Source organism: Thunnus albacares, chromosome 8 (genome assembly GCF_914725855.1).
Source record: "Thunnus albacares chromosome 8, fThuAlb1.1, whole genome shotgun sequence".
In the NCBI taxonomy this organism is placed as follows: domain Eukaryota; kingdom Metazoa; phylum Chordata; class Actinopteri; order Scombriformes; family Scombridae; genus Thunnus; species Thunnus albacares.
In genome coordinates this window covers 15,566,320-15,589,420 of record NC_058113.1, presented here as the reverse complement: position 1 = coordinate 15,589,420, position 23,101 = coordinate 15,566,320, and the positions used below count along the sequence as shown (strand labels likewise).

General features: G+C 41.3%; 1 protein-coding gene across 2 annotated transcripts; it reads left to right on the top strand.

The window, feature by feature from the left end:
* Positions 1-212: 212 nt before the first annotated feature.
* On the top strand, positions 213-22,424 carry znf1035 (zinc finger protein 1035). Of its 2 annotated transcripts, XM_044358657.1 has the most exons (5): positions 213-913; positions 3,152-3,252; positions 11,111-11,166; positions 12,727-12,788; positions 12,876-22,424. In XM_044358657.1, the coding sequence occupies exon 5, from the start codon at positions 12,917-12,919 to the stop codon at positions 21,692-21,694; it is 8,778 nt and encodes a 2,925-aa protein (XP_044214592.1). In that variant the 5' UTR covers positions 213-913; positions 3,152-3,252; positions 11,111-11,166; positions 12,727-12,788; positions 12,876-12,916; the 3' UTR covers positions 21,695-22,424. The 2 variants fall into 2 exon arrangements, with proteins under 2 accessions (XP_044214592.1, XP_044214591.1); XM_044358656.1 differs by lacking the exon at positions 3,152-3,252.
* The last annotated feature ends 677 nt before the right edge of the window (positions 22,425-23,101 follow it).

The window sequence follows — 23,101 nt, the reverse complement described above, 5'->3', positions numbered from 1 at the left end:
GTTAGAAGTACAAAATCGTTTTGTCTCAGTCCTAAAGACATATTCAGAAGATCCTGTTCACCCATTGTATTACACTGGCTTTTTTTCCCCTCCCCTCAGTTTTGAGTTTTTTCCATGGGAACTGCTGGTTCTTCTATGCCCCCCTCAGCCAGAGGTTTTGTAGTGGATCCACAGCATAAGGGGGGGAGGCGCCATTTTGTACCAGGTCTTGCACACAAAATGGTTGTATGCAACGTATTAACCCTTTTAAGGCCAGACGGAGTACACACAGTCTGGCAGACAAGAAGGCAGGTCAGACTGCCCCAGAAGATCCTACCCTTGCAACATCAGCAGAGTGGTATTGAAACAGCACATGAGGGCACTGAAGCCCCACTGAGGACTTCACTGGTCGGCGCAGTGACTGTCAGTACAAGTAGTTCTGCTTGTCTGCCATAGCACGTAGGGAGTGCAGGAGCAGCTGCAGCAGCAAGGAGGCAACCGTGGCGCGGTTGCCCGGAAGGAGTCGTGCTTCCGCTCCGTCAGGCTCTTGTAACGTTACGCAAAATTTCGGGCACATTGTCTGAAAATGCGCAAATAATGGAGGCGGATCAGAATCTAGCATCGTTATCAGAAGCACGGCGACCTGTGTAGCCCACGTGCGGGAAACAACAAGTTTTCTTTTTGACTGAACGACCCTCATCTACTCACAGTCCAGAAGGAAAAAAAGGTCTCCTCACGGTATTTCCCCGGTAAAGACAGAAGCCATCGGCAAGGAGGACAACCGCTTTCTCCGTGGACTGGCAAAGAAAGTCGCGATGTAATGTCTTTAAACCAACTCTGATCAGCGATTATTATAACACAGATCATATAGCCGATAAGCCATGAAGGAAATCTGGCGGAGAAGCACACAGCAGTAACACGGAGCACTGATCTGGTAAGAGCTTCTGCCTCAGACCAACTGCAGAGAAGCCATTAGCTGCTAGTTATCAATGCTAGCTAGCATTGTGCTCGACACTAAGGTAGCCAAGCTAGCTTCACCATCACCCTACGCCAGTGTAATATTTGCTCTGTTAAGTTAAAATTAACCAACACGTGGCGATAGAGTCACAAACCGCACCGCTGCTGTGGATGTTTGTGCTCTTGTTGAGCAGATTGCACCCTACCATTTTCTTTTTGTCTGATGTCCTCTGTCCAGGCTGGCTAAAACAACACTATGTTGTAATAACACAATCCAGACAAGATAAACACTCAGCTTCCAGGTGGTCATACATTGTCGTTTCCTATTGTAAAGTACAAGACGGAATGATTTAACATGCTCGTCTCTGTCCAATTTATCCATGAGAACAAAGCATCAATTTATAAGGGAAAGATTTGGTAATGTTGTTGTATACACTAGATGGCTGCTATATAATCAATGATAAGTCCCTGGCTTGTGGCAGCTCTCTCAGTGTGTATGTTAATTGCTTTAAAGGGTTCATATAATATGTCGAGTAAGATCTAAAACAAGTGAACAAATTTGTCATCATCTATAACATTAAATCCCATGATTTGCCCTAAAATCTTGCCCCAAATAAACCATAAACAGTTGCATTATCTTGGATGACACATCTCTGTTGTGAGTTTATCACATCACTGTGGTCACTAGTCCTCTGGCAGAGTGATGTCTCTGAGCGTGCTGTTGTATGGGAACACCAGAACTGATTGAAATTAGTATATCCATCTGTGACAAAGAGGTCTGCAGAGCAGGTTGCTTTGCAGGTAGAGAGGGACATCATGTTGGAAGAGAATGCAAAAGTCCTGCAGCCCCTTCGGATAGTCTCTGTTGTATTAGTCTCGGACGAACACTGAGTTTTCTCATAGTGTTTCTTTCAAAAGTTGTCAAAGTTGAAATATGGTAAAGGGTTTTTTTTTTCAATCAGCATACTATTTGAGTATCAACTGCACAGATTAATAAGATTTGAGGAGAGAACTTGAAATCATTTTAACAGATAATGATGATTATTTATTTTAATATTTATCACATCCACATGTGAGTCCACAGCATCTGTGAAAGTGCCAAACTTATTTTATGATTATGAAATTATTTTATTTTATTTTGTCTAGTTTTCTTGAAATGGTGGTCTTGTTTTACTGGCAGTTGCAGTAGTAGATTTAATGCCTGTTTGGAAATTGATTTAAAGATCTGTATCATGCTTCAGCTTCCCATAAATAATGAAAACACCCTCTAAAACTACATTGACTAATGAAAGGTAGTAAAAGAGAAGCAAACATGTAACAGAGTTTGGACTTCTGTCCTCTTTGTTGTTAAAAACTTATTAGAAACATAAAACTGTTCATTAAGAGTACATTTTTTGCACCATAACAAGTGAGTAAAATATAATGGAAAGTGATGGACACACATTATATGTCATAATCTGTGCACTGTGCACCTGCTCATTTGGTATTCGCTATCATAATCACCACTTACAATGTTATCTCTGTGTGGTCTGATTTGCCTGGCTTGAGGCAATGTTGGGCTAGGTTGCCGAGGTTACATTACCTGTATTGTTCTCGATTTATTTTTTGTTGCCTGCACCTAGGAAGTACAGGACACCTGCACCACTATCACATCATTTTAATGGCTTTTTGATTATTCCTATCACTGCTGGTTCAAGTGGGGATGACGGCCAATCAGAGTAGAGTTGTCACTCAGATTTAGACTACTAGTCAAGTCTGTCAGATTGCAGCGAAAGAGACTTAGCAGCCAGACATTTGTGTGTTCAAGAGTGGTTGAGATTGACACTGAAATGAGAATAGCTGGTCCACCTTAAAGGTCAGTCCAGTTTCAGTGATGCTGGTCAGGCTAGGCTAACCCACCGTCGCTAACTTCGGGGCTAACCCCCTTCACTTTTCCAGCAGTTGGGGAAAGAGTAGACAATACTTTTCTTGGTCTTGAGAAGCTGGAGCATTTTTTAACTGACACACTGTAGTCAATTTCCTGCTAACATTTTCCTCTGTTTCACTCACATTCACGTCACTTATGTGCCGGTCGCTAGGGCCGGGCAGTTAATAAAATTTAATTTTCAATTACAATTTTTGCTTCCAAAGATTATGAAAACAAGTTAATCAAGATAAAACGATTATTGTGCCGCATTCTGTTTGACAGTGATGCTCTCATTTTGTCTTCATCCAGTGCACCCCTTTCCTTAACAGCGGTGTGCTTTCACCCGTCCCTAAAAGCCCTGAGAGGGCTGAGATTGACACTACAATGAGAATTGCTGGTCCACCTTGAAGGTCAGTCCACCTAAAGTGAGCCTGGTCAGGTTAGACTAAAGCGTTGTTGCTAACTTCAGGGCTAACCCCCTTCGACAGACAAGTATTTCTTGGTCTTGAAAAGCTGCAGCATTAATTAACTGACACAATGTAGCCTGTACTATACATTTACTGCCCGATTGACCACATACTAATCTTTTCATCTGCTCCACTCGCACTCACCATCACTTTTCTGCCACTCGCTCCTTGCACTCGCTCAACCACACACGCTCATTTACACACTCACTACACACACACACACATTATGCACTGCCCTATTCTTTAACAGAGCTACACTACTCTTGTATCTTTCACGTTGATGTCCATTGAAGAATGAATAGAGGCAGGATGATTCAAAACAATTCCACAATAACGTAGGATGTTAGTGTGCGCACACAACGTACAAGTGAAAATCAGTAGTAGCTCATTGATATTAATGGTTGTGTGGAATTTTAGCAGCGGCTCTCACAATTTTGCAGTGGCGGTGCACCGCTGCTGAATGAATATAGGGGAGACACTGCCCACTACTTTTTTGTGTCTACCCAGGAGATCACCTTTGGCAAGGGTTCAAATTTTCTGCAAGGCAGTATTAGCTTTTAATTGGATTACATGATTTGTCTGTATTCTTATTTTGAGTATGTTACACACCGCTGTCAGGTATCAAAGGCACTCTTGAAGCACCTAATGGCCAATGCTGTGTCCACAGACAACCATGGACTTGCACATGGATGGGCACGCTGTTCCATTCATGCTACAGTCGTGGGTGCGCAAACACAGACATGTCCTGCATGTGTACACTAGTAAACAAGGCTGCAGCATGATAACTTTCCAGAGTTGTAAAATCCAGTCTGTAAGTATTACAAACTGCTGTGCAGTGTTTTTATAATAAGCCTTTTAACAAGATAATCTGTTACTCCAACTGGACTTGCTGGATCATATTTCATTGTCTCACAGGCACTTAAAACAAGACGCCCACACCAACACAGCTTTACAGAATGAACAAAACTATTTATTCATTGAATTTACAGAAAATGTGCTATATTGGGATATTAAATTGCGTATATTGGGATATGAGATATTGTTTATATCACTCAGCCCTAGTGGACAGATTTTCGTGTTGGTATTTATGTCACACGGACACTCGCAGACACGGAGAGCATGAATTGGCTTTAACACCACCTATGCTACTCATGTCAAGTCCAACTAGTAGAGAAAAACAAAACAAAACATGGCAACCAGTACTCACCTTGCTCAGTCAGCTGTTGTGTCATGTCCTGGAGCCTCATCAACTCCTCTTTTCAACAGTCTCTACAAATACACAACACCTGCCTAGACAAGTTAAAACAGCATGTTTTATAGTGTTGTGCTTGAATAGATTTGTGTATTGGCCACAACTTACATTAAATTTTTTTTTTTGAAAGATGTGGAAGAAGAATACAAAGAAAGCTCTGTTCCATTTCGGTATTTCAATGACCCAGTATCTACAACACTCTGACACTGGCACACCTAAAAGAAATGCAACCGTTATTGATACTAGCTACTGCACCGTTTTAAAAGTTAAAATGCCTGCTGCAGGAAAGGCCTCCTCAGATTTTTAGATGACCTTCACACTAGTTCCCCTGTGGGATTAGCTGTATTGTTGGTAAACCCGTGCTTTGTTTCAACACCTTAAAGCTACGGTGAAAAAGCATGCAGAAAGGCATACTGGATGGCATGCAGATTTGATCCAGGCTGGCCCTACCGAATTGGTGTGTCTGTGTCTTTTTGTGTGTGTGTCTGTGTCTGTGTGGGGCAGGGTATGTCCCAGTGTCGATGTGGGAGGGGGCTTTTGAATCACGATGTTACAATGGTAGAGGGCTCAGTGGTCGATGACTGTCAGCCATCAGCGATAGCATCGCTTACCAGCCCAACTCTAATATGAGGTGTCAGGTGATTTAGCCAAATCAAGTGGGTGTTTTCTGAAGTCCTCTTTGTGTTTCTATTCCTCCACAGCAGCTCAGCAAGGTAACAGTGTCAGGGGTATTTTATACTAAAAAGGCTGTAACTTTGGAAGATACCCTCTTGAATTGTCTAACTCAGACTGCTGAAGCCTTTTGTTTAGCCTGAGGTTCCAAAGAATGTCATTATCTTCACACAGATTCTGGAAACACCTGCTCTTCTTTTGGGCTCGGTTTGAATGTAAATCACCACGTTGACAGCATCTTTCAGTGTTCCACATTACACTGGCACCATTACCTTGTCTGCTAAGGCCTCTCTGTGCCAAAAAAAAGGTTCTATTTTGCATTTATTTCCAGAATTTTCTTCACCGCCTCCACCAACTCTTATGCAGATTGCACCATTGCTTGTTATTCTAGCACACTTATTCCAACATCAGGCCTACTAAATTCAAGCATGAATCCTCAGTAATAAAAATGTTGTATGCAGTTGAAGAGGTGGGATGTGCCCCACTAGAGAGAAGCTGCTCCTAAAAAGTCACCTTGCCACACATGCTTAATGTAAACCAATAAAATAGCTCGATCCATGGATTTCTGCTTCTGGAGTGCTTAATAGTCATTTTCCTTGATTCAACTGTTGGCAATTGTGATCAGACATTTTGTGAACCCTTTACTGTATGATACCATTAAGGACCCTTTACTGTATGATACCATTAAGGACAAAATACACTGCCACCAAACAGAAATTAATAGGGACAGCTGTTTTCACGCATGTTTTGTACAACCAACCCCAATTTCCAGCCTTGGCGCTCCTGTACTCATAGAACTGGAGTTACACCCAGGTAACTACTGTTGACGTTCTGTAGTGCGACGCTTCTTATTGGCGCTAGGGGAGGCACTTGACACATGTCATACAGCACGCCACGGTAGTGGTGTATTTCAGCTTAAGACTTATAATTTTGGATTTATCAGCAGCAGACTCATCTAAGGTCAGGTTAAGGACTGTGCGCAAAATAACGTCTATTGCAATAGACCTCCTCCTGCAAGAGATTCCAAACGGCTTGAAAAGCCGCATGGCGTACCTGCATTTTCTTATATCATGAAAATGCTGCCTTCGTGAAAAAACTTACCTGGTTCCTCTAATTTTTTGGAGTGGAGTAGGTTGGATGGGTGCTTTCTTTGTAAATGATATCTAAACTTGGATTATCTTATTGTTTAATAATACTTGGCTTGGCTATGTTGTGGAGTTAGCTAGTTTGCCCTCCATTTCTACTGCTAGAAGACACCAGTAAGTTACTGTGCAATGGGGTATTTTATAAAAACACTGTGTGTAAATATGCCAGCACAGTGAACCCTGGTGGCCAAGGGGTTTAAGGTGCCATCCATTAAAAGTCATGTTTGATTCCAACCTCTAACCCTTCCCCACCTCACTGCCCTCATTTCCTGTTGTCTTATTATTCCTGTTTTCCATTCAAAGGTATTTTCAGATATACCTTTTGAATGGAAAAAAATAACAAAAGCATGAATAAAAATTTTTAGGGCTGTAGTCAACCAAAGAAGATCTTGGTCGACTGAAATCGTACATAATCTTCAACTAATCGATTAGTCGCGGGGAGATTGGATGTAACGGGACAGAGTGCACAGTGAACTCAGCCACACATTTCTCCGTTCTCTATTTCTCTGTTTTGCGTCTTCAGATTAAGCTAACCCATTGTTGCTAACTTTGGAGCTAACCCCCTTTACTTTTCCAGCACTTGGGGAAACGACAGACGTGACTTTTTTAGCAATTATTAAATGTTACACTGGAGTCTGTACTGTACATTTACTGCCAAACAGACAACTTACTGCTAACCTTTTCCTCTGCTCCGCCCGCATCCACCATCACTTTCTCGCCGCTCACTCTTTCCCCACTTGCTATGCAAACATACGCAATGACGTATTCCTTAACGTAGTTACGCTACCAATAGTTTCCCAGGCGACTACACAGAGGTTGACTCACGTACCGCAACAGCGCTGCACATAGACTCCCAAACGTTATTGATTTCTGAATGAATGGATATTTGTTTTTTGGCATTAAAAAATATTTTTTTGACCTAGCAGGGGTTCTCGTTGTTATAATTATAGGAGAAACACTGACTCCTATAACTGTACTCAACATTGAGTACAGTTAGACCCAGCAGTCTCCATTAGGTTGGGCGAGTTCAAAGTTGTGAAAACAACGGTAGTGTTTTGAATACACCCCCCGTTTTCACAGGTAATTTGTTAGTCTGTTCCTCCCGCTGCAGGAAATAATGGATTAATCCTGGAAAGCTATTGATGTAGCACTTTTCTTCTTATGAAAGGAACATGGAGATTATTCGACCAATGAGAATTTGGTCGGATGAGAACATATCGACCAACTAATTGACCAGTCGACCAGGAGACTACAGCCCTAAAAATTTTGAGGGTTGAGTCAAATCAAATGGACTGTTTGCACTGCAGACACTTTGGCCCTGTTTACACCTGGCATTAACATCTGTCTCGGGTGATCCGATCACAAGTGGACAGCTTTAAGTACAGGTGTGAATGCACCCAAGACGCATTGAGGACATATTGAGATGCGATCATTCAGACCACATTCGGAGGTGGTCTGGGCCGCATGTGGCCACATATGTTCAGACACGATGCTAAAGTAAATCAATAGGACGGGCATTTGAATTTTGTGAGGGGACACAATGCATTGTATAGGATATTTTTTTTATCCTGTTATCAAACAAGTTGAACACAGCTTTGGACGGAGGATACACACCAGTGGTCCTCCCACCAGTTAAAAACAACAACAAATTTGGTCTTTGCAAATGGAAATGATGTCCGTGTTTATTTGCATATAGAGCGGGGAAGTGAGATCCGATCACAAGTGCTCACTCAAGACGCATGTGGAGACGCATGTTAATGCCAGGTGTAAACAGACGTATTTAAAGCTATCACTTGTGACCTGATCATCTGAGACGAATGTTAATGCCAGGTGTAAACAGGGCCTTTGACTTGTCAAAACAGGAAAAGCACAGATGTAAATACTGACAATGGCTCCATTCCATTAACGAATTGTCCCAGTAAGACATGTGAGTGAGCATGCACAATATCAGAGCACTGGAACTGGCTCACCTAAATGTAACACAGCTATCATTAGTGCTGTTAATTCCACCTATGCTTTTCCTGCTTTGACAAGTCAAAATGTCTGCTGAAATATGTCTATTAGCTGGGTTTTCCAAATATATTCTATATGAGAAACATGGGTGCTCCTAAAACCCAGATTTCCACCCAGCTTGGATTTGAAACTCAGCAGTGAGTTTTGAGGGCTTTCAAAATATCAGCAGGAGCTGTATGGACTTTTGGAGGTTTGGGGCCATTATTAGGCTCAATAACAAAAACAGCTCTAGGATGTCTTGAACATTGCATTGATGTCTAACCATGAAGGACATACCGCAAATACACAAGTCTATTTGCATGATGCTTCCTGAAATGGTCAAGTCTTGTATATTGCATCCCGCTATAAGAAAATCATTTCTTTTTGGAAATCCCAGAATGCCTTTCGTCAGTGTTAAGCAGTTGATTGATGATTGTACCACAACTTAATGTATTGCTTTTAGTTGTACTACATATTGTTATTTGAAGTGTATTTTTACTTACACTGTGTATTTCCATTTGAATGTGTTGTCTGAATTTCTCACATGTGACACTCAAATTCTCCCATATCATTCAAAATACTGATACTGGGATCTGTTGGAGTTGTGGTTGTGTTGATACTGCGTGTGTAGTTAACAGGTGTTCTGGTGGAAACGGGGGTCAGAAATCGGAGAGGAGGTGGTGGCAGATGTGGAAGATGAATACAAAGAAAGCTCTGTTCCATTTTGGCGTGCCAGTAAGCTATTTCAAAACATAGCATACACAAAAAATGCAGCCATTAGTAATGCCGGTTACTCCATTTCAACAAGTCAAAATGCCTAGTCCTCCTAAGATTTTTTTGATGACTTTCACAGTGGTTCACCTGTAGCTCTGTAGGTAAACCCATCCATTGTCTTTGCCCACTTCATTTGTTTTCTATATAGGTTTCCACTTAGGTGTTGGCTTGATTGCATGTTGAGAGGACAATTTTTAATGAGGCGATGCAGCAAGCAAAGATTTACAAATACCACTTCACAGTAAACGAAAAAAAATCAAGTCAATGAGAGCTTCTGTTTTTAACTGCACCACTAATTAATACATTCTAGATAACATTAGGGTTTTTTCAATGCCATCTCTCTATATAAAGCAAGGAATCTCTGTATGTATGTTTGTCCGTCACATATCTCGAGAACCGTTCATCCGATCTACTTTACACTTGGCGGGTGCATTGCTAGGGACACAAGGGAGTGCAGTGGTGAATTTGGTGCAATTTGAATACGCAACACGTTTAATATTATTAAACTTGGAATAAACAAGCGGTCAGAGAGCCGCTCTTCTCTGCAGCAGCGGGGCAGTGATCAGAGCTGAACACCATGACATCACAGCGGGGTGGGGCTTCGGGGCTTTGAGTGGCCAAGCAGGACAAAGGCACACACCCCACTCAGTTAAACTGCCCGAGAGGAAATAATGAGCATACACAGGAGAAAAAAACAGAGGTGGAGGTAGTAAAATTATTCAATAGGAGTGCAGTCAGTTTGATTGGCAGCAGAATCAACCAATGGAAGGCAGTAAACTGCTTCTACGGTTTAACCTCTGTTAAGTCTCACTGGTGAAGTTTCTGCCTGGATTAAAACCATTTAATTTATGAAATCCTTATCGTTTGAATTGAGACATTTGTCAGTTAATACATATATATGCAGTTCTCAAGGAATACTAAGCAGTCGTTCTGTTCTGAACAGGCACGTTTTGAACGGGCACTGCACTAGTACATAAACAAAAAGAAAAGATTCTTTGCAGCACGGTTAACATGCTTCCTTGGACTGCTGAGTTCTAGCGCAAAAAAAAGGCCCCAGGTGAAGCAACATTAATGGTCATTCTGAGGCAGACACCCTGCTGTTCTGCTTAAAGATTCTTTTGATCTGTTTTCATTTGATAATGTGAAATGTCAAAGGGATAGGAATATTTAATAGACTTGATGTTTAAAAATGTGGTGTAAGTACAAGTGAAAGGGACTGACAAGGTCTGTTGCCATGTTAGCAAGCATTGCCTTTGTGCTGATAGTCTACCAGTACTTGAATTTATGGTGGGGCCCTGTTGTTATCTGTACATGCTTGCTACCTCAGAGCTTGCATAGACCATGTTGTTCTCCTATGGCAGAAAGTTCCTGGTAACTGTCTTGATATTACTAGTGTTGCTGGTAGCATCTTCCTGAGAAGCCAACGTAGGCCCCAGACATACACTAAACTGTGAGTAACCTTAATCAGATCCCACACTGCAGGGACTGCATGAGTGGTATTTCATACATGAAAAACGGACTCAAACTGAAACAAATCACTCTCGCAACACTCTACTTCTCCACAGCCGCTCTGAATGCTCAGTATGTTCTAGTGGTATCACAATGAGCTGTACAGTGAGCTGTTCAGTATGTCATTCCACTGTTTCCCCTATATTCATTATAGAGAGTAGAGGAAAAGGTTAGCAGTAAGTTGTCAATCTGTCAATTAGTGTACAGTACAAGCTACAGTGTGTCACTTAAATGTTGCAGCTCCTCAAGACCAAGAAAATACTCATCTATCCAAGGGGGTTAGCCCTGAAGTTAGCAACAATGCGTCAGGCTCATTTAAGGTGAGCCTGGACCATTGTAGTGGTCATTGTAGTGTCAATCTCAGCTTCTCTTTAACAGAGAAATGACTGACGGCTGATGAGTGTCTTGAGTTTTTCATAAGTCAGCAAAATAAAATGCATTTCTCTCCCTTTTCTAGGCAGCCAGGATTGATGTCTGTCAAGATTTAGAGGCCAACGGACATTTCCACACCAGGTAGATTTTTTTGTCCTTTAGGAATGCTTTGCTGAAAGGGAATTGTATATATTTGAATATGTTATGGATTCCTGTTATTAATAAAAATATAAAATTGATTGTAACAACTCAACAAAATGTTTAATGAAGGCACAGCATCTACACCCAAGAGGAAAAAAGCCAGGCAAACAAAGAATACTTTAATGCAGTGTGTAAACCTACAGTTGCCAGTTTTTGACCAAAAAGCATTAAATATATCCTTAAAACCCTAATGAATAGGCTCAGATTTTTTTCAGGTCATTGTAATCACTACCTTTATTGAGCCAAAACTGATATGAGACTTCAGCCATGTGGGTTTGCCAATCAAGTGGGTATTTTCAAAAGTTAGCATGTTTTTCCCCCAGACTGTGCTTTTTTTATATTGGTGTCAGATGAACTTGTCGGAGTTCAACTCACCTTCTTCAAAGAGTTGGACACAGCCTCCCACAGTCCTCCAAACCTGTACCCTCCACAGAGATCTGAGGCTTATCTGGGTCACAGTCACATAGACGCCCCCATCACTAGCAGTCCTCCAGCTCTTCCTGGGGATCCCAATGCTTTCCCAGGCCATATGGCTTAAATAAGCATTCCATCATGTTCTGGGTCTTCCCTGATGTCTCTTCTCAGTTGGGGTGAGGCAGCCTTGGCAGAGTCCAACCCATCCATGAAAAAAAGATGGGTAAGGCTTCCCCTGAGTTCTCTTACCCTCTGTCCTTCAACAAGGGTGTATCTGAAAGGATTAGTTGTTCCTCAAAGTTGTGCTTCTGCCACCCAACTATACCCCCAGTTAATGTCAAGTGTCTCATCCAGTGCTGACCTTCCACTGACAGTCTACACCCCTGATAAAGTTTTTAGCTTTGTCTAACCATGCGGCAACCTCCGGAGCTGAAAAATGAAGCCAATGCGGAAGTGCCAAAAACAGCAGTTCCTCGAATAGCCACTTGAGGCTAGCTCCAAAAGTTAGTCAATCCCTATAGACCCCAGTTTTAAAATGCCCAACTTTACCAGGGTATTGCTCCACCTTCCGTACCAGCTCTAGCATCTTCCTTTACATTCCACATATCCTATCAAAAGTCAGTTCCTGTAGCTGGAGGTCAGTGCACTAAGTATGCTGCCGTTCCCCACCATCTGGGTAGCAATGCACCAGTTCCTTTCTCCCCTCCTTTTGGATGATGAGCCCACCTGGCAGCAAACCCATGTTTTTCCTGGCCAAGCAATGGGTGCAGACCTGGCCACAAGGTTCCCACCTGCATGCTCTTTGGGGCCCTGGTTTCCAGCATGCTTAAATTGCAGTTGGTTTGACCCCTTGCCAAGGACCCATTTTTTTCTTTGGAGACCTTGCCAGCAGCCTCTGTAAGTTCCCTTGTGGATCCACCAGTGACTGTAGATGAAGGGCTGAAGGGACCCAATAGATTATACCACACTGCACAGACTGAACAGTAAATTGTAAACCTACCTAGTTGCAGATTTAAAGTTAATTGAATTTTGATTGCAAATGTAAAATGTCCACAATAATAAAATTAATCCATGTATATTTTTCAGGTCCGTTTGGATGTAACACACATCATCCTGGATCGTCCTTGTCCTTGTATGTTCAAGAACAGGTCAGATTTTTACTTTCAATATCATTCATTTTTTTATGATACTCGTAATTTCTCTTTTATAATTCTATCCTTCTCTTGTGTTTTCAGGATTTGGTGAAGTAAGCCCTAGCCTTGAGTCGTTGCAGAGAATGGCTCATGGATGGGATTCATACTTCCATAACCTTCCACCTCTATCATCGGATCCAAGGACTTTGAGAAGGACACCAGAGTCAGAAGGAAGTCTTTCCCAGCATATAGAGAACTTCATTGGACATCATGACTTTTCTAACACAACAGCTTCACAAGAAGCCCCTACAACAAACTCAAACTTCAACACGAACTATTACTCAAATCCCAGTACTGGAAATTCCAGTTCAGACTGTGTTTATCAAAGATACTACAAGGAAACACCATGGCAAGCTGATGGAGAACAAATGGTAAAAGATTACTTGCCGAGATGTGGAAACAGTGATATCTCAGATTTTGCAACAGATGGATTATCATCATCGGGAACTTTTCCATCATCTTTTGCAACAGATTTACAAGGACTAAAGCAAGACTGTGGAATACTAACTACATCATTTCTTGAGAGCTACTCAGATGTCAGCAGTTGCTCAGATGCAGATGCCAGTGAAACAAGGCCCTCTTGTAAATACATGAAAAGTAATCCAGTTTCAAAGCCTAAAACTGATATTACTACAAAACACAGCTCATCAGAATGGCTTTTTAATAATACTGGAAATGTGACATTTCCGACTGAGCCAAATGTAATTTTGCCAGATTCATCAAATGTGAAGGCAAGAGAAAACATAGTTGAATGTGCAAAGGATGAGATGAAAAGTCCAGTGAAAGCTGTCAAATCTTGCATAGGACATGATCAGTCTTCCACCACTTCTAACATGGTGCCAACCATAGAGAGTGAGACTGTAGTGGCGAGTAATGATTCTCAAGATCAGGAACATAAAGAGGATGTGGAGAGAGATCTCACTCAAGGAAAATACTCAGACATTTCAATAAGTTGCCATGAAAACTTGACTTGTGATGGTATAGAGGAGCATCCAGATGATAATGAGGGGCAGACTACTGTTACTGCTTCTACAACATTTGACACTGAGCAAGAGCACTTAGATGGAAAAGTCCTAAGAAAGGAAATGAAGGAATTATTCAAACAAGAAAATGAGGGTTTTGATCATCCCAACTCTGCAGATCTGAGACGGGATGATCAGGACAAAAGTGAGGTCCTAAAAGGGGGAAATGAGACTTTTGATGAGCAGAAAACTCCAAAGCCCAATTCCACAGGGAGTCGAGACGAAAATATGGAAACGGATTATCAGGAGAAAGAAATTCAGTCAAACACCCATCCATCTTCAGATCCACTGGATATCAAGGTGTCAGATTCTAAAGATGCTACTTGTGAACTGAGTGAAAACACAAGTACGTTGGAGAGCAATAGTCAAGATGTTGGATCTTGTTTGCAGTCATCTGAACATCAGTCTTTGGAAACGTTAGCTCAGAATAATAGTTATAGTAGCCCTACTGTGATGAACGATGGTCATTTCAGCAACGCTAATGACAAGAATGAGAAAAGTGTTGCTAGTCATTCAGAATCCTGTTTAAAGCCAAATAGTCCAAGTACAAATGTTACTCCCCATCTAGAAAAAGAATGGATAAGTGCAGCAGAGAGGACAAATACAGATTGTAGTGGTCCTGGTGTCACTAGTGACAATCTTTTTATTGATGCTAATGACAAGAACCAGCAAAGTGTTCCTAATAATGTAAAATCCTGCTTACAGCCGGACAGTCAAGAAAATGAAAGGACATGTCCAGCAGGGAAGACAGACACCTCTTCTATAGATCCAGATTGCAGTGGTTCTGCTGTGACTAGTGGCAGTCTTTCTATTGTTACCAGTGACAATAACGAGCAAAGTGCTCGGGCTAACTGCTGCTCAAGCGCAGACACAAATCCATGTCAAGAAAAGGAAAAGGAATGGATAAGTCCAGCTGAAAATACGAACACTACTTCCTCTCCAGATCCAGATCATAGTTATCCTGCTGTGACTAGTGATGGTCTTTCTTTGGATACTCATGACAAGAACAAGAAAAGTGTTGCTACTCATTTAGAATCCTGCTCACAGTCCAGCAGCTCAAGAAAAGAGACACTTCCTGGTCTGGAAAAGGATTGGACAAGTCCAACAGAGAAGACCATTACAAACTCTTCTACAGACCCAGAATGTAGTTTGGCTAATGCTGTAGAATCCTGCTTACAGCCAAACACCTTAAGCACAGACATACATTCCTGTCTAGAAAAGAAAAATACAGATACAACCTCTTCTCCAAATCAGCAACAGTCACTACATGAAAGTCCAATGGCCTTTAGTGGATATGTTGCTGAAAATGCAAGAGAGTCATTTGAAGAGTTGGACACATCTAAAGAAGAACAGTCAGAGCCTGGTGTACTGTATGGTGAACCTCTTTCAAGAGAAGACTCTTCATGTAACAGTGATGAAGCAAATCTTGACACAAGTCAATGTGAAGAAATGTCTGTGGCCAGACCTGAAAGTAATAGCATGAACCACTCAAAAGGACAAGCACCTACACTAAAATCCTCTATACAAATGAGGAAATGTCTGCAGCCTGTTGTAATAATGAAGACCGCAGAGTCAGCAAATGCAGTGAGTAACTCATATCAATGTGCAAGTTGCCAGCACACAACCCTCAATGTAGATCATCTAATTGAACACCATTATGGTTGCCATTCAATGCACAATTTCCAATTTTGCAAGACTTGCAATCTCTACCTGATGAGTAATGAACAAGCAGAAAATCATGTGTGTGGTGCAACCAAAGAAAGGCCTCAGCCTTCTTCAGATCCTAGCTTACAGAAGAAAAGAAAACACCATGGCCGTCACAGATGCATGAGGTGTGGACTCATATTTTCAAAGCTAGTTCAGTATATCAAGCATATGCGGACTCACACTGGCAAAACACCCTATAAGTGTAATGCATGTGGATTATATTTTGCACAGAATGGTTCCCTGCATAGACACAAGCGTGTTCCTGGTAGATGCAAGCGCCCAAAACTTAAAAGTCCAGATACAAATTCTGATGCTGCTATTAGTGAAACCGAAACACCACCAAAAAATGACTTGTTGCAGAAGAGACAACATGCTAATCTGCCTGAATGTTACATAAAGCTTGTTGATATCTCCAAAACTCATCTATGTAGTTTTTGTGGTAAAAGCTTCTCAACTGCAGAGAAGGCTGAAAAGCACATCTACAACATACACAAGGGAAGGAGTTTGACAGTTTCATCAAGTCAGAGTACCACAAAATTCAGTGGTGAGAAAACTGAAAAAGTAGAGAATGAGACAACAAGTAAATATAAATGTCCTCTTTGTCCACGGCTTTTCAAGTACTCCTACAACAGGGCTCGACATTTGCGTGACTGTGTCAGAGATGCAATATGTGGAGGCAAGGATAAGATCGGCAGTAAATATCGGTGTCCCTTGTGCTATGCCACGTTCACATTACCATCCAACAGATTTAGACATATTAAAACCTCTTGCCTCAAAGAATGTCTTAATCGGCTTGCAAAAGAAAAGGCAAAATCAAGGCAAAATGTTGGACAGAAAAAAACACAGGAAATTGAGCAGAAAAAACAGGCAAAAGAAACTGAACCGAAAAAACAGTCAAAGGAAAATGAACAGAAAAAGCAGTCAAAGGAAAACGAACAGAAAATACAAGAACTCCCAACTTTAACAGCCCCTAAGACTATACCACGTTACAAATGCAATCTCTGTCCAGCAGTTTTTTGTCATGCTTCTGGAAAGTATAGACATATGAAAAAACATGAGTTGTTTAAACTCACTGGCAAAATGTTCAGGTACAGGAATTCAGTTTTCTCTACCATGTCTAAGCTAACAACTTTAAGTAGTACAAAGACTGAAGAGAGTAAGGATAACTTGAATTCAACTGAAGCAAAGAGCAATCTTTCCCTGAGCTGTCATTTTTGTGGAAAATGTTTCGGTACTTCACAGTCATTGAAGAAACATGAGCGCAATCACAGAGGTGAAAGACCATACCGCTGTCTGGAATGTGGGAAAGGATTTAAGAAACGTGCCTATCTGATTGGTCATAAAATTGTTCATCAGAGGAGGATACAGTGCACAGTTTGCAGAAAGATTCTCCCAAATATTGGAGAACTCATCCAGCACAGAAACTCACATCATAAAAGAGGAAAGCTTCAATGCCCAGACTGCCCATTGCAGTTCCAGTATCCTGCACATCTCCTAAGACATCTAGATGCACACAAAAACAAAAAGAACGAGGCATCTAATCTTGAAGAGGGACCACCATTAAAACCACAGCAGTCATTGGAGTCTGTGAAAGAGCAAAGTGGACCAAACCAGCTGCAGTGTTCCTTATGCAAAGAGGTATTTAATGATGCCCAAGTGCTAAGAAAACACTGTCTTACACACATATCTTCCTCATGTCAGTGTCCATTTTGCAAACATAACTTCACTACCCGCCGCTATTTGCTGCGCCACATGATCAAACATACTGGAGACAAACCTTTTTCCTGCACTTACTGCGGAAAACAGTTTTACCGTGACTTGTACCTTAAACTTCACCATGAGAAGTGTTTGCCTAGGCAAGTCAGACATCTTGTCACAATGGAATCGGACACTAAGACAAAGAGACCATATCATTGTACCTATTGTCCACGGGCCTTTTCAAAGAAAGACCGCCTGAAAAGTCATCACCGTGGCCACAAGTCAAACACTCTGCTCCTTTGCTCAAGATGTGGGCAGTACTATGGATTTAGAAAATTAAATCAACATCAGCGGAACTGTGGAGAAACATCAGAGCCCAACATTGTCTCATCATCTCCTATTAGCGATTTCAGTAAAAGCACTCCACAGAAAAGCCAGAATGTCCATAAAATGCCTTTACAGTCCAATGCAACCAAGATGCTTCAGTTTAAATGTTCTCACTGTACACAGAGGTTCAGGTTCAGATCCTTACTCTTGAGACACCTTGTTTCACATACTGGTGTTCAACCGTATGCATGTATGCACTGTGGCCACAGATATAGCAGTCAGTCGATGTGTTTGCAGCATGAAGCTTTCTGTAATGGTGTTTACAAAGAGGGACAGTCAAAAGTCAAAAGTGATGCTGCAACAGAATTGTCAAACGTGCCTAATCTCAGAGAGGCAGCACAGAAGCCCCAAGCAGAGGGTGAAGCTGAATATAAGTGCAAATTCTGCACCAAGACGTTCATGAAATCACGATACCTGAGACGACACATTTTGACACATAACGAGGCGAAACCATATCGTTGTAAATCCTGTGACAGCTGCTTTACAAGGTATGATTATCTTAAAGTGCATCAGACCCGTTGTAAAGGGAAAAGATCACGACTGGAAGTCTGTATACCCAAAATTAGTTTAGAGGATGTTGGCAAGGGTTGGCAAAGTAAGTTTGGCAGTGAGCCTGTTGACCAGCAGGAAACTTTTGAGTGCAATGTCTGTTCAAGGAGTTTTTCAACTCAGTCGAAACTGTCCCGACATGTCACTATGTTCCATGTTGCAAAATTATTCAAGTGCTCTCGCTGTGGCTCATCATTTTCTCATGAAAAATCTCTGAAAAAGCATAGGAAGATGAATAGGTGCAGAAAGGTCTCCATGGAAACAAATTCTCTACCACCGGAAACGAATCCACCACCAGAAAATGTGACAGAACTGCTTCATGGGATGAGAAATCGAGTTCTACAGAGGACCCAGCCTCGCTTTAACAAAAAGTACAAATATGTCTGTAGTTATTGCCCCCGTGCTTTTGGAAGCCACTCGCAATTAGGGGTGCACACCCGCCTGCACACAGGAGAGAAGCCATATGCCTGTGATTATTGTGGTGAGAGATTTATAAGGAAGGATTATGTGCAGCGTCATTTCGCAAAATGCACCAGGAAAAAAGAGCAAAATAAAGTGCTTTGTGACAGATGTGGTGGATTTTTCTCTAAAGTCAAGCTTGAAGATCACAAAAAAAGTTGCACTTTAAAAGCAAACTTGGCAAAGTCAGCAGTTTGCCAACAGGCAACCTCTCAAAACCCACCAAAGGGCTTTTCTTGTGCATACTGTAGTTCCCGCTTTTTGCTATTTTCCCAGCTCCAAGAGCATTTTTTAAATGCACACAAGCTGGAAACAATGGTTCCACCAGTGTCTACAGCTCCTCTGCAACACCATCTTTCAAATATACCAAGCATCAAAGAAGAGCCTTTGGATGAGAGTTGTGATGAGCGGCTTAGTGATGGCGCTAATTTAATCTGCAAACTAGATACAGCTCTTGATAGTGAGGTTTCCAAACCATTTGTCTGCCCAGAGTGCAATATGTCCTTTGCAAGTAAAGCTGGACTAATTGGTCATCTGCGTGTACATGCGATGGATCATCCTTTCAGCTGTAAAACATGCAAGAAAGGCTTCTGGAATAAAAGTCTTCTCCGTAATCACAACAGGAAATGTAGATTTGGACATGTCTCAGAAGAGAATATACCCCAGCAGTTGGAAGTCCCCTTGAAAGCAGAGATTGATTTTGCACTGACTGATTCTGTTCTAGTGTTCAGCGAAGGTTCAAAAACAACTGGCACTGGGGTTTTGCAGACCAACTTCTCCTGCAAAGATGACTACATGGATGAATCCTCACAAAATTCAGATGGAAATCAGGTGCAAAGCAACTCAAGTAGGGAGAAGTACCAATGCTCAGAATGTGATATGAGCTTCACAGATGGCTTGATGCTCATTAGTCACCTCGAAGACCATGGAAGAAGAGAACAAGAGAAAAAGCGCAATACGTGTACAAAGTGTGGGCGAGTGTGCTCCAGTCAAGGAAATCTTGAAAAGCACATGAAGTTGCATGGTATTAATAAGAAATACTCTTGCCCTGACTGCTCCAAGATGGTATACACCGAAACTGATCTCGAAATCCACAGAACCTGTCATGACCCAAATAGACCGTATGCTTGCAAACTGTGTAATCATAGGTTTTGGACAAGATCATCTTTATGTAATCATTACAGTGAAGAACATCCAAATGATGTATTTACTTGTCGTTTCTGTAACAAGACTTATTCAGTCAAAAAATCACTAGCAAGACACTACAGAAAATGGCATCAAAAAGAGCAGAAGGATCTTGAGAGTACTGTACAGGAAAAGAGCAGCACTGAACAACAATCCAGCAGTCAAGTCAGTACAACTGGAGAAAGTGATGAGGATGAAAATTATAGAAGTGACGACAGTGACTCAGACTCTGCACCATACTTCCCATGCCACGTGTGTGGCAAGACATTCCCAACATCAGAAAGTCTGGAGGATCATCAGCGATGTCACCTGGGTGAAAAACCACATGAATGTGCTGAATGTGGTAAATGTTTTTTCCAGGCATCCCAGCTGCAGCAGCATCAACGAATGCACAAGTCTGAATTTCAGTGTCAGACTTGTGGAAGGGGTTTCGTCTCTCTCTTTGCATTGCGCAAGCATAAACATACTCATGGCAAGAGCCGTCCTTATCGTTGCTCCAAGTGTCACCTCAGCTTCACAGGACCCTCACAGTTAGCAGAACACATGTCTACCCACCGTGAAGAGAACTTTCCATGTGACATATGCAATCGTGTGTTTCCCTCCAAGAGTAGTAGAGCTGAGCATCGGAAAATCCACTCTGTTTCACGTGACCGTCTCCCACCTCTAATTTCATCAGAAGAACATGAAAAGACTGCTTCACTCTTTGAAAGTTCATCAGTATTCACCAAAGAACTTAAATATCGCTGTGGTGTTTGCAGTGAGCGTTTCAAAGACCCAGAGGAGCTCTCAGAACATGGTTGCATGGCAGCCAAAGAGCGACCATACTCCTGTTCAGACTGCCATAAACATTTTCTGCATTCATCTCACCTGAAAAAGCACAGGACCACCCATCAGCTACCATGGTCTACTAGTGAATATCCATGTAATAAATGCAACAATAGTTTTTCCTCCTCTCAGCACTTCCTCAGTCATCTTAAGAGTCATGATGGTGTTGATCCTGCGGCAGAAGTTAAAGATGGAGGACCATCACATGGTTTCATATGTCCCGTTTGCCACCAGTGTTTTCCCAGTGCTGCTGAACTGATACATCATTTCCCCACACACCCTGACAATATATTGAAATGCAAAATCTGTAAAATGACATTTCCCTCTGGAAGCAAGCTTGAAGAACATGAGCGCTGCCATCTGACATCAGGTACTGAATTTGAATGCACAGAGTGTGGCCAGAGCTTTTTGGGAAGTGATGCTTTCCGCCAGCACCACTGCTCCCGTCAACAACATGCCATAATGGAGACTGGATATTCAAAGCCATCTGTGAAGACATCCCCTCCAACTTGTTATCAAGCTGCAGGAGAGGAGGAAGAAATTGATGTTACTGGAGAGGACTTATACAATTGCCCTGTTTGCTCAATGCAATTCTCCTCAAAAAGTGGTCTCTTGGAGCATCAAAATAAATATCACCCACATGGGAAGCCATTCAAATGTGAGCTTTGTGGAAAAACCTTTGCTGTGAAGCGCTATCTTAGAGAGCATGAACGAAGGCATCGCCAAAAATTGGCTGCCCAAAACGCAGCCGAGTTGGCCGAAAACAAGTTCAAATGTACCCAGTGCCACTCCGCGTTCAACACTGCTCAAGAACTGTCTTTGCATATGAGAATGCACGCTGAGAAAGAAGTTGGACAGTACCGCTGTGATATGTGCTACAAGTCATTCAGCCATTGGTCTCTTCTGAAGCAGCATCAAGAAAGTCATGTCGGCCAAGTTGTATATGAATGCACAGAATGTGACAAAGCCTTTGCTTTTCCTCACCTACTGGAGGAACATCAACTGACTCATGCTGGGTCCTCTCAGTAATGGTTGTTAACTACCATCTACCTTATGTCTCCTTTTCTGTAACTAAAGTAACTTGAAGTCCCTTTCATGCCTTACATCTGACTGTGTACCTCCACTTGTAATCACAATTTAGATCCAATTTGTATTTTTGGCCCTTGTTACAGAATTACAAAGCTCTTTGCTCATGTCACGATGAGCATCTTCTCTTGAGTTTCTATTGAGATTGTATATATTGTTAGTTCTAGTAATGGAATTTGTATACAAATAATTAGCCACATAGTTTCTTGACGGTGTTTAAATTTATGACCTCATACAAAATCGTGTAAAGCTGTTTAATATTCTATGTGATGAATACAGACGAAGCATGATGGGATAAGATCTTTATAAAACGTCTTGGATAAAGGTTCAAATCTTTGATCAAACATGATCATTTTTGATGTTTGACATATTTTGGAATAGTTTTTAGTCAGCTTTGTTGACAATATGTAAAATAGACATCAAACTGGTAATCTTAAAATCTTTTTTTATTTCTATATGATTATTCATTTACTGTAGATAATTTTGTAATTCTCAGTTCATCATTTCCGTGTGTTTACCATGGGTTGCATTTTTTGATATTGATAAATATCTTGTCCAGACATTTGAAAAATGTCCTAACTGAATATTCTTTTCACAATCCGAAGATGTTAGTTTTCTTAAGAAATTTGTGTTGATGCATTCAATTAAGGAGTAAAGTCAACAAGAAAATCTATATGTGGGTGTTGTTTGTATTTCTTCAGACTTTTGAGGAGGGTTTCTCATGAAAAGCGTCACTTCATTTGACCAAATACTTAGAAGTTCTCAGCTAACATCATTAGGCTAAATGAAGAGTCAAGATAATTGGATTATACATCACTTTGAACCGTAGGCCAGAAGAAGTGGAAATAAGAGGCAGTTGCAACACTGACACCCACAAGATGCTACATATAAACCACATAGTATGAAGAATTAAAATGCTGCCAAAAAATAATTATTTTGTGTAATATTGTGCATTAGCTGTGAGGATTTAAGAGCAAAGACTTATAATGTGTCTTGGGTTTGAGACCAGTTTTGTGTGTATCAGAAGTGTGTAATGAACAACTTTTGAGTAAATGCATTTATATAGTTGTTGAGCATGATATGGTAGTTTGGACTTTATATGAAACTACAGAAAATGTGAAGTAAATCGGATTAAAACACCGAGTAGGTGAAGCAGTAATTGCCAGGGGGTAGAAGTACTATGGCAGCATATGCAGCATATGAAATTAGATTTATTGGTGAGAGTGCCAATAGTAATGGTCTAAAATGAATCTAATCTAAAATCAAATTCTGATCATTTTATAATAAAAAAGGTATTCATATATTTGGACTTATGGCCACAGTTAAATGAGATGAAGGAGTGCTTGTGCA

Coding starts and splice junctions, on each gene's coding strand:
- znf1035 (XM_044358656.1), top strand. CDS start 12,917: ATGGCTCATGGATGGGATTCATACTTCCATAACCTTCCACCTCTATCA.